Consider the following 11,834-nt stretch of genomic DNA (forward strand, 5'->3'; position numbering starts at 1 on the left):
ATCTTTAGACCCAAGTTCACAACTTTTAAAATTAAAGCTTTGTGATTCCAGGTTTCAGCTCGGGGCAAAGACAGGATTAGTTGGGTGTCATCAGCAAAGCTGTGGTAGGAAAAGCCATGAGTGAATGACAGAGCCGAGAGAGTTGGTGTACAGAGAGAAGAGGAGGGGACCCAGGACGGAACCTTGAGGGTCCCCAGTAGTGAGAGGACAAGGTTCAGAAACAGATCCTCTCCAAGTTACCCGATAAGTGCGGTCATTGAGGTAGGAAGAGAGCAGGGAGAGAGCAGAGCCTGAGACACCCAGGTCCTGAAGGGAGGAAATAAGGATCTGGTGGTTCACTGTGTCAAATGCAGCAGAGAGGTCTAGAACGAGGAGGACAGAGGAGAGAGAAGCAGCTCTAGCAGTGTGAAGCTGCTCAGAGACAGCAAGGAGTGTGTGGGTGTGTTTGTGTGTGTCCAGGGCGTCCTTGAGACTCAGACGTCTCCTCGTTAATTCCAGCAGCATAACGACAATAAAGGAGCTGAACTCAGATTTAATGACAGAGTGTCGTCGGACGTCCAGAGTTTCCTTGGAAACACCTTCACTCTCTTGCCTGTCTCATCCTGACAGGCTATTGGTTGGAGCTCCTAGGGAGAAGGCGGGCCCTGCTGTTCTAGCTAATCGGACAGGAGGAGTTACAGTTACAGCTGCCCGATCTCAAATAAAATAAAATAAAAGTTTATTGTCACATGCACCAATGACATCAGAGCAGTGAAATTCTTCCTGGGTTAGATCCTGGGTTAGAAACTAGATGGAACCAGGACAATACAGCGACTGATTCATTCCAGAGGACTTAGATCTACTAGATATTTGGAAATACCCACTGCTGGACCTGGATTTCGTGGACCTGATCTGGGCTAAGGATTCCGACCCTGTTGATCAGAACTATCCTGTTCTGATTCAGACATGGTTTTGTTGAAAATTAAAACTTGGGCAGTGATTCTGCTGTGTGTTCTGCTGCTGGGGTGAGTCTTGATTCTGATGCTATCGATACGATTGATGACACTGACTGAACTGTTGAATGATTGTGTTTCTGTTTGAATCTACAGACTGTTGTACAGCTCAGTCTGGAATTCCAGCAGGTAACACACACCAACCGTTCCTTGTTTTAATTTTAACTGATTAATTGATTGGTTATTAAATAATTATTGATCTTGTGTTTTTGTTTTCTAGAGTTATAGATCCCGTAAAACAGTGTCAGATTTTACCTAAAAGAAGGTCAGTAACTCTTTATTTTTCTGTTCAGTTAGTCTGACAGGCTGTTTTAGTGTCAACTGCCTATACACTGTGTGCACAATTATTAGGCAAGGGGGTATTTTGAACATATCATCACTTTTATGCATATTTTCCAACTCCAAGCTATATAAACTTGAATGCCTATTGGATTTAAGCATATCAGATGATGTGTACTTGTGTAATGAGGGAGGTGTGGCCTAAGGAGATCAACACCCTGTAGAGGGAGCTGGTAGTTCATACGTCAGTTTGTGACTTTGATCATAGTCGTACTCAGGGCCGGCCCTGGCAATGTTGGAGCCCTAGGCGAGATTTCAGATTGGCACACCCTCCCCACACACGTATAGATACACACACACACACACACACACACAAACACACACACACACACACACAAATTCCTTCCTGCACTCCAAAGGTAACATTGATAACTTAATAAAACGAGTTTACAAAAAAAACGTTTTAAATGAAATACTGGATGTTGGCTATAAAAAAAAATACAAATATAGAATAAAAAACATACAAAGAGTCTGAAATCTGCTGTACTGACAGCTGATAGCTATTCATGTCCACAAAAATAAACATTAATGATGAGCATTTCTCCGCGCTGGATCGGGGGGTAAATGATGATGGTCTTCACAGGTGACTGACCTGCACAAGCCTATAGCCGCCACCCCCCCACAAGAGATTGTGTGCTTGTCAGAGGTGTCAAAAGTATTCACATTCATTACTCAAGTAGAAGTATAGATGCAAGGGTTTAAAAGGACTTCTGTAGAAGTTGAAGTATCAACTCAAGCTTTTTACTTAAGAAAAAGTGTAAAAGTACTGGTTTCAAAACTACTTAAAGTATAAAAGTAAAAGTAATGTAGGGGGAATTTTTTTTCCATTAAGGACAAACTCTTAAGCCACGTCTCAGGGACCTATAGTGCACTACCCCACCCCCTCCAAAAAAAACCATTTTTCTAAAGGCCGTTATGACTACAGCGAGGCGCGTCAGGGGCGTCACTAAGGAGACATGCTGGCCCTGGGGCGCAGTGCGAGACCCTAAGCACCTGTTGCTCGAGCAGAGTCGAATCAGGCTGTACCGGTTATGATCCTTCCGCATGTATCACGTCTTGATAAATCAGCCTTTTGTGGCGCCCTCTCGACATTTTGCCACTAGGCAACCGCCCATGTCGCCTATGCCAGGAGACGCCCCTGGTCGTACTGACGTGCAGACGATAACGTCCTGGTCGGTTCCAGTGGTTTGGGAGGGAACCTTTGACCCGGTTCTCCTCGACAGCCTCTACCAGGCAAAGAACCTCACCATCGCAGCCACTGTGTTCGCCGTGGGAAAGTATGATGTCACAGTGTTTACTTGTCTACACCCCATGAACACAGAGTTTCTGGTTTGACCTTTGCCTGGAGGTGACTCCTCTCACCTACTCCACAGGTACATTAGGTTCCTGAAAAAGTTTCTGGAGACCATGGAGCAGCACTTCTTCACTGGTTTCAATGTGCATGTGTTCGTCTACACTGACCAGCCAAACAAGGTGCCCCAAGTCAAAATGGCCAGCGGCAGACAGGTAAAGGAAGTGTGTTCCCAATAAGGTGAGTTGGGGCTTGAAGCTGCCGCTTTATAAATTTAGCCCCTCCCTGGCAGGAGTCTGAGTCTGAGTCTAGTAACAGAGGCAGTGCCTTTGCTTGTTATTGTTGGATTGGAATGTGATTATTTCACTGTCTAAGCATCAACTAGAAATCCCTCTAGGTAGAGCTGCACTACCTTCACTACTCTTCCCTCTTTCTTCCTTTTGTCACACCGCGGTGAGGTTTGTCTTGTCTTGGGGTTTTTGTCTCGTAACTTCCTGTTTTATTTTGAAATCCTAACTCTCCTCTCGTTTCAGGTCACTTGCCCTTCCTCATGTGTCACCGGTCTGATTGTCTCTGATTGTTTCCACCTGTTCCCTTCACCCTCATGTGCTTATAGTCTGCGTCTCCCCTTTGTCTTGTGCCGAAGTGTTCGTTCTTGTTCGTGCACCTAAGCCTTACCCACAGTCATTGTCGTTTTTGCCAAAGAGTTTCTTGCTACGCCACCTAAGTTGTTGTCTGTTTCCTCCTTGAGAGTGATTTTTTGTTTGTTAAAGTTTTCCAGTTTAGCTTTGTTTTGTGTTGTTTTGTAAACGGTTTTTCTTACTCCCTTTTGGAGCGATTTATGTTAAGAGAGATTTAGTTAGTTTGTTGAGCCTCCTGTTTAGGTGAGCCTTTTCTTTTGCCCCATTTATTAGTAGTTTGGTTTTCCTCCTTCAGGAGCGCTTTTGATTTCTTGCTCTTGCCATTTGTTTGTCCTCCTTCGGGAGTGGTTAATGTTTAAAAGCTTTTTCTTTTTCTAGTGTATGTTTTGTATTTATTAGGAAGTTCTTTTTCCCCAGTTATTGCTTGCCAAGTATTATATTATATTATAGATATAGTTAGTGAGATTTTCATAGCCTTCTTGTTTGTCACTCTGCATTGAGGTTCTGAAATCAATAAAGTGTGCTGGTACGTGATATTCTCTGCTTCTGAGTCCTCATTCCTGTCCAGGCCTGACACCTTTGAGCATTTAGTTTTTTTATCATCACATCAAGTTTAGCATAGATCGCTGAGTGCAGGATAATGACAACCCCGATTTTGTGGGAATTGTTTGCTATCTTGTAGAATAACCGGTTTTGTCACCAGCCTAAAACCAGGTGAGTGCACTCATGACAAGAGGTGAATTGAGTGCATTGGTGTTCTAATGAGGATCCACTTCTGATTCCCGGTATCATCTAGCATGAGATTTCTGTCTCATTTGATGTTTTTATTAAAGAGGTGCGGAGGGCAGACTACTGGTGGTGAGGGCAAAGGTCATGAGGTTATGAATGTTTATGCTCCGGTCTCAGGACCCGACAGAGTTTTTTTTTTAAAGGATTTAGACACGGTTTTAAGTAAAAATGTATGATCTTTTATTTTTAAGGAGATTTTAATTGTACAGAAGATGATGTTTTAGACAGGAACCACCTGGAGCTCCACAGACAACGAAATTATCCTGTAAGGTGACACACTGAGGTCCATGGAAGAGCACAAGTGACATAGAAATGGTGAACAAACACATGCATTAATGCATTTATTGACATAATTGAAGAATCAATAAATGAATAGAGTATGTTGTAAAGTTGATCCTCTTTAGATTCGATATTTTTATGTGCAATGAGAAAGAATTCTAAAAATAACTGTGACACTTTCATCTGTCGATCATACACGTACAGTTAACCCATACATATGTTTGTTTTCTCTCATGTGTACGTAGACTATGTTTTATTGTTACGTTATCAATCTAAAAATTAATAAAATGCCATAGGAACTGATTTGATGCAATAGAATCATTATTATTCTCTGTTTAGTTGATGGAGGTTGATCGAGGCTTTGCATGATCCATGTTGGAGCCTTCAGTCAAACTTCCTGCTCCTTTTAGACGGAGTATAGTCAAGTTATTGTTAAAACATCTGACTTTTTTACCAGTATTTGATTCCCTGTTAAAGAGTCTTGAGGCTTCACTTTAACCTCCTGATATCCTCTCACTGATCAAACATGAGACATTGGACGGTCTTATTTTGTGCAACAGCCACCTTTCAAGTATATTTCAAAGCAACTTGGGAACATTGTTAAAAGGTTAATTGGAATAAAGGTTGGACATTTTTAAACAGGAAGTAGCTTGGTGAAGCACCTGTTATGGGAGGACGTCCTCTCTGTCCGGCCGTCCGTCCTCCAGGAACCTTCAATGCCATCTAGATCAGGGACAGATGCTGGATTCCATATTCAGAGAGCAGCGTGAAGTCTCTGTCCAACATCTTGTCTGTGAAGACCAGCCGCAGAGCCTCCTCTCCTGCACACACACACACACACACTCAATACGAAATCTCGGCTAGGGCTCCAACATTGCCAGGTCCGGCCCTGGCACAGACTAAGACTACATAACGGTTAAACATGTGGATATGTCTATGTGGAAGGCAACAGAAATGATGTTAGATCATAAACTGCCTTTGTCTGCTGCCCTCTGCAGTTGTCCAAGTAAGACAAAAGTAAAAAGCCGCTTTATTAATTCAGTAATTGTAATGCCCTTATAGAAACAGAGTGATAGGAATAGTTGGGATTTTTCTGTCTCAAGGGTTAGGCTTACCAAAGAGCACTGACGTCATTACATGAACATAACCCTGGGAATAGAGTCCTTCAATTGAAGATCTCGTGACTAGCCGAACAACAGTGGCAGCAAACTGGGACAACTACCAAACAACATTTTAAACCACAACAAACATGCCCAAAATATGTTTACTAATCCACAACAGACTAGGGCTATGTTGTAGCACTTGCGGGCCCGAGCACCTACACGTTGAAGCCTGTTGCGGTCGGTGGAGAGTGCGATCGATGACCAAGCGCACGTCTCTGCGTTGCATGCGTGTTGCTCACTGCGGCAAGGATAAACGCTTCACTTGCTGCGTCCGTCACACAATGTCGATGCTTGCCTGCTAATTGCTCATTACGCTCCACACTATCAATAGCACATCACACTGTGAAAATTGTATGTAAATCGAATGATAGTTGTAAAACAAAGCTTACTTCCTTTTGCCAGTAGGTGTCGCCATCACAATTATTACGCACAAACATATAGATCTGTTCAAGTAGGCACGCTGATGTAGCATGAGTAATTTTGTGTCAATTGGACAATGTTACCACAACTTAATATTTACACTGATCATAGGTGGCGCTATGACCCTGAACTAATATTTATATATGGAGCTGTTCAGATCAGGATTGTGATAATAGGTCAGTAATTCGGAGCCGGTTAGATAAAGTAGAGCGGATTACAAAGTACTTCCTGTTTAATGACGAATCAGTAGGTGGCGCTATGACACTCAGGAAATATTGACACATAGAGCTGTTCAGGCTTAGACTCTGATCATGTGACAGAAGTTTGGTAGTGATAGGACAATGCAGAGTGGAGTTATGACAATATCGTGTCCTTTGGCGAAGGATGATCCTTCGCCGCTCATCAATGTTTACACGATATGAGGAAATGTCACAATTCTGACCATGATCCAATGACTTGACTGAGCTGTTTTGAGCTGTATATTGTAAAGCAGCCATGAGCATTTCATCAAAGTATAAAACATGTCACTTCCTTTAGCCACCAGGGGGCCCTGTGATTTCAAGTCATAATTTCTATGTAGATGTCATCAGGCCGGGACTCTTGTCTTAAATGTCTAGTTTGGACTCGATTGGACAATATATGTCAGAGATAGAGAACCTCGTGTTTTGATGGCGTTTAATCAAACTTCAAACGCCACGGTCACACGGCCTTAAAACCATATGAATATCTTCAGGGGGGGCGGGGCTGTTGATACATCTAGTTTGAGTGAGATGGAACCATGAACACGGAAGTTACAGGAATTTCGTGCTTCACGGCGAGTTGATGAACTTTAATGCCACGCCATTAATATGGCGTTTGACGAAAAGTCACAGTAATCTTATATCTTCATTATCAATGTCTTGAGACCCATTTGACACAGTTTGACATGATTGAGGTCATGGTTGAGGTGGCACCGGGGCGCAGCGCGGGCAGAGTGGAATCATGTTGTACCGGTTATGATCCTTCCTCAGGCATAGCCTTAATTAACATCAACATTGCATGCATCACGTCATGATAAATCAGCCTCTTGTGGCGCCCTCTTGACATTTTGCGCACAAGGCAACCGCCCATGTTGCCTATGCCAGGAGACGCCCCTGGTCGTACTGACGTGCAGACGATGACGTCCTGGTCGGTTCCAGTGGTTTGGGAGGGAACCTTCGACCCGGTTCTCCTCGACAGCCTCTACCAGGCGAAGAACCTCACCATCGCAGCCACTGTGTTCGCCGTGGGAAAGTATGATGTCACAGTGTTTACTTGTCTACACCCCATGAACACAGAGTTTCTAGTTGGAGCTTTACCTGAAGGTGACTCCTCTCACCTACTCCACAGGTACATTAGGTTCCTGAAAAAGTTTCTGGAGACCATGGAGCAGCACTTCTTCACTGGTTTCAATGTGCATGTGTTCGTCTTCACTGACCAGCCAAACGAGGTGCCCCAAGTCAAAATGGCCAGCGGAAGACAGGTAAAGGAAGTGTGTTCCAAATAAGGTGAGTCCAGGTCAGCTGGACTCTGTCCACCAGGTTTCTAAAAACAAGTTTTGCGAAAAGTCACAGTAATCTTATATCTTCATTATCAATGTCTTGAGACCCATTTGACACAGTTTGACATGATTGAGGTCATGGTTGAGGTGGCACCGGGGCGGAGCGGGGGCAGAGTGGAATCATGTTGTACCGGTTATGATCCTTCCTCAGGCATAGCCTTAATTAACTTGGAGAACCTGCTGCTTTTGCGGCTGAACAAATCCAACTGGTGGTGTTGTTGTACATACAGGATTGAATCCAAAGGTCTTAAGGTCTCTTCTAATAAAGGTTATTGATAACATTCCACTGAAGTTTGACTTTTTGCACTGTTACAATACTTATTGGCAACTAGTTATCATGTCTTCCGCTACATGAAACGCATGTTAATGCTCAGTAGTACACATATGGTACTTTAATGTATTTGCATTGTAATAAAATGTGATCATTTTCAATGGGCATATATGCAGCTGAAACGGTCCAATTAGACTGCAGCACGATGAAGCTCATACATCCTGGGTTGGAATAGAGGAGAAGGAGGCACTGCACGGTCGTGGACGGGGCTCAGACAAAGCGGAGGAGACAGAAAAAGAGAAGGGTAGGGCACTCACGTGCCAACCCACACACACCCCGGCCTCTCTCACCTGTCTCATCATGACAGGCTATTGGTTGGAGCTCCTATGGAGAAGGCAGACCCTGATGTTCTAGCCAATCGGACAGGAGGAGTATACAGCTGCCCGATCTCAAATCACATGCACCAATGACAGCGTCATGTGAGCAGTGAAATTCTTGTGACCTGGCAGGTCATACATCCTGGGTTAGAAACTAGATGGAACAAGGACAATACAGGGACTGATTAATTCCAGAGGACGTAGATCTACTAGATATTTGGAAATACCCACTGCTGGACCTGGATTTAGTGGACCTGATCTGGGCTAAGGATTCCGACCCTGTTGATCAGAACTATTCTGTTTTGATTCAGACATGGTTTTGTTGAAAATTATAACTGGGGCAGGGATTCTGCTGTGTGTTCTGCTGCTGGGGTGAGTCTTGACTCTGATGCTATTGATACGATTGATGACACTGACTGAACTGTTTAATGATTGTGTTTATGTTTGAATCTACAGACTGTTGTACAGCTCAGCCTGGAATTCCAGCAGGTAACACACACCAACGAATGTTCCGTGTTTTAATATTAACTGATTAATTGATTGGTAATTAAATAATTATTGATCTTGTGTTTTTGTTTTCTAGAGTTATATATCCCGTTAAACAGAGTCAGATATTATCTACAAAAAGGTCAGTAATTCTTCATTTTTCTGTTCAGTTAGTCTGACAGGCTGTTTTGTGTCCTTCACACTTTCATTCTGTTTTAGTGATGTCAGCTGCCTATACACTGTGTGCACAATTATTAGGCATTTTTATGTATATTTTCCAACTCCAAGCTGTATAAACTTGGATGCCCATTGGATTAAGCATATCAGATTATGTGTAATGAGGGAGGTGTGGCCTAAGGAGATCAACACCCTGTAGAGGGAGCTGGTAGTTTATAGGTCAGTTTGTGTCTTTGATCATCGTCGTACTCAGGGCCGGCCCTGGCAATGTTGGAGCCATAGGCAGATTTCAGATTGGCACACCCTCCCCAAACACGTATACACACACACACACACACAAACATACACACACACACAAATTCCTTCCTACACTCCAAAGGTAACATTGATAACTTCGTAAAACGAGTTTACAAAAACAACGTTTTAAATGAAATACTGCCTGTAGGCTATAAAAAACAATACAAATAAATAAAAAAAACAGTCTGAAATCTGCTGTACTGACAGCCGATAGCTATTCATTTTCACAAAAATAAACATAAATGATGTGCATTTCTCCGTGCCAGATCCGGGGGTAAATGATCCTGGTCTTCACAGGTGACTGACCTGAACAAGCCTATAGCCGCCACCCCCCACAAGAGATTGTGTGCTTGTGTGTTTCTGTTTAGACACAATCCATTTTTCTGTGTTTATTCCGACCCGATTTGCTCACGGCGAGCCATCGCTGTAGATCGTGAGCCGGCCGCGTAGCATCCCGGCGCTTACCAGTACTTTGCTGCCGGAGCGAACAGCCCGATTGATTATCATGGGCACGGAAATGAGGAGTACAGCTTTTCGCGGCACTTTGAGGCGCTTCTGCCTCCGGTGTGTCTCTGGGGTTAGAGAACAATGGTGATGTTACTGCATTGGTCAACATTGCATGTATCACGTCATGATAAATCAGCCTCTTGTGGCGCCCTCTCGATGTTTTGCGCACTAGGCAACCGCCCATGTCGCCTATGCCAGGAGACACCCCTGGTCGTACTGACGTGCAGACGATGACGTCCTGGTCGGTTCCAGTGGTTTGGGAGGGAACCTTTGACCCGGTTCTCCTCGACAGCCACTACCAAGCAAAGAACCTCACCATCGCAGCCACTGTGTTCGCCATGGGAAAGTATGATGTTACAGTGTTTACTTGTCTACACCCCATGAACACAGAGTTTCTGGTTGGAGCTTTACCTGAAGGTGACTCCTCTCACCTACTCCACAGGTACATTAGGTTCCTGAAAAAGTTTCTGGAGACCATGGAGCAGCACTTCTTCACTGGTTTCAATGTGCATGTGTTCGTCTTCACTGACCAGCCAAATGAGGTGCCCAAAGTCAAAATGGCCAGCGGAAGACAGGTAAAGAAAGTGTGTTCCCAAAAGGATGAGTCCAGGTCAGCTGGACTCTGTCTGCCTGGTTTCTAAAAACAAGTTTTGCTCCACCTCCAGCTGACGGTGAAAACAGTGCCCACCCTTAACCGTTGGCAGGAAATCACTTCTAGCAGGATGTTTCTGGTCCAGGCCCTAATAGACAATGAGCTTCGTGACTACGCCGACTTCATCTTCTGTATGGATGTGGACTCCGAATTCCACGGCCATTGGGGGACAGAGTCATTGGGAGATCTGGTCGGTGTGCTCCATCCAGGTAAGCAGAGAATATTCTACTCTTTGTGTCAACATTATGGTTGTATATCGTACCCACTGGTGTCTCCACTATAGAGGGACACCTACTGTTGTGTAGTGAATTCCCAGTTTAACTCAGTTGTGTGATAACAATGTCGGATGTGTTTTAGATGAAGCTACGTGGAGCCAACAGGACCACTCAGCTGTACCATTCCAGATGAAGTCTCACATTAATTAATAATGGGTATGCTCCCACGTTTTCCAACTTGTGTCTGCAGATTTCTACAAAGCCCACCGCAGCGCATTCACCTATGAGCGGCGGCCAATCTCCAAAGCCTACATGGCTCCTGAGGAAGGGGACTCCTACTACGCTATGGGGGTATTCGGAGGCAACCTGCAGGAAGTTGAACGGCTCTGCCAAACCTGCGCCATCAACTTTTGGGATGATCGTATAAAAGGCATCGAGGCAGCCTGGCAGGAGGAGAGTCATATTAACAGGTGAGCAGAGTCACTAGAGCAGGCATTGACCTTGGTTAATATTGTAATGACTGTTTTGCCTGTTCCATGGTTTCAGGTATATGTGGATCAATAAGCCCAGTAAGGTTCTGTCACCTGAGTACCAGTGGCAAGACTTTAGACCCGACGCCCCTGAAATTCACATCATCAGGTTCTCTGGAATTGTGAAGTACTACGCAGAGATCCGACCGAATTGGCCCTGAGAGAACCAGACTGCACCATACGGACTGTGAAAGTCAGCTATGTAGTCCTGGCTCATTTTCTGTATAGTGTAGAAAAGCACTTAAGGTCAAAATTAGTAGATATGGGGGTTCAGGGGGGATAGGGTCCTGGTATAGACCCGGCCTGGTTTGGCCTCTGCTGATTTTGTTGAATGTTGAATAAAGTTGATGACACTTTTCCACTTCCTGAAGCAAGATTTTCTCAGATACAAATGCTGCCATCTTCTGGTGATGATAATGAGAATAAAAGCATGTTCCACAAAGACAGGAATCTGTGTGTGTGTGTTCAGACCTTATATTCAAGTAAAATACTCTGACTATGTTTGTTTCTCTCTCTCTTTTGTGCAATTTTGTTCTATATGTTGGTTATTCTGTTTTATATATTGTTGTGCATTAGTAGTAGACATGACGTTAGCTAATTATTAATAATCATGAAATATAATTATTAAAATAATAAAAATTATTTATGAAAAATAATTACAAATGATTAAGCTATCAATTAAGAATAATACAATTATTAATTAGAAATGATATGGTTATCAATTAAGAATAATTAATGAAAAACAATAACATTATCAATTAAGAATAATACAATCTGTAATTATAATTGATCAAAGACGGGGCACACCCTGGTATCAGAGACCAACTTC

The 11,834-nt window shown here is 43.6% G+C and overlaps 1 protein-coding gene across 1 annotated transcript; it reads left to right on the forward strand.

Annotated features, from left to right (window-relative positions):
* The first annotated feature begins 7,019 nt into the window (after positions 1-7,019).
* Positions 7,020-11,177, forward strand: LOC132998926 (globoside alpha-1,3-N-acetylgalactosaminyltransferase 1-like). The gene is made up of 5 exons (XM_061068673.1): positions 7,020-7,186; positions 7,283-7,415; positions 10,274-10,469; positions 10,726-10,945; positions 11,022-11,177. The coding sequence occupies exons 1-5, from the start codon at positions 7,023-7,025 to the stop codon at positions 11,164-11,166; spliced, it is 858 nt and encodes a 285-aa protein (XP_060924656.1). The 5' UTR covers positions 7,020-7,022; the 3' UTR covers positions 11,167-11,177.
* The last annotated feature ends 657 nt before the right edge of the window (positions 11,178-11,834 follow it).

The sequence above is a fragment of the Limanda limanda genome, chromosome 3 (assembly GCF_963576545.1).
Source record: "Limanda limanda chromosome 3, fLimLim1.1, whole genome shotgun sequence".
NCBI lineage: Eukaryota > Metazoa > Chordata > Actinopteri > Pleuronectiformes > Pleuronectidae > Limanda > Limanda limanda.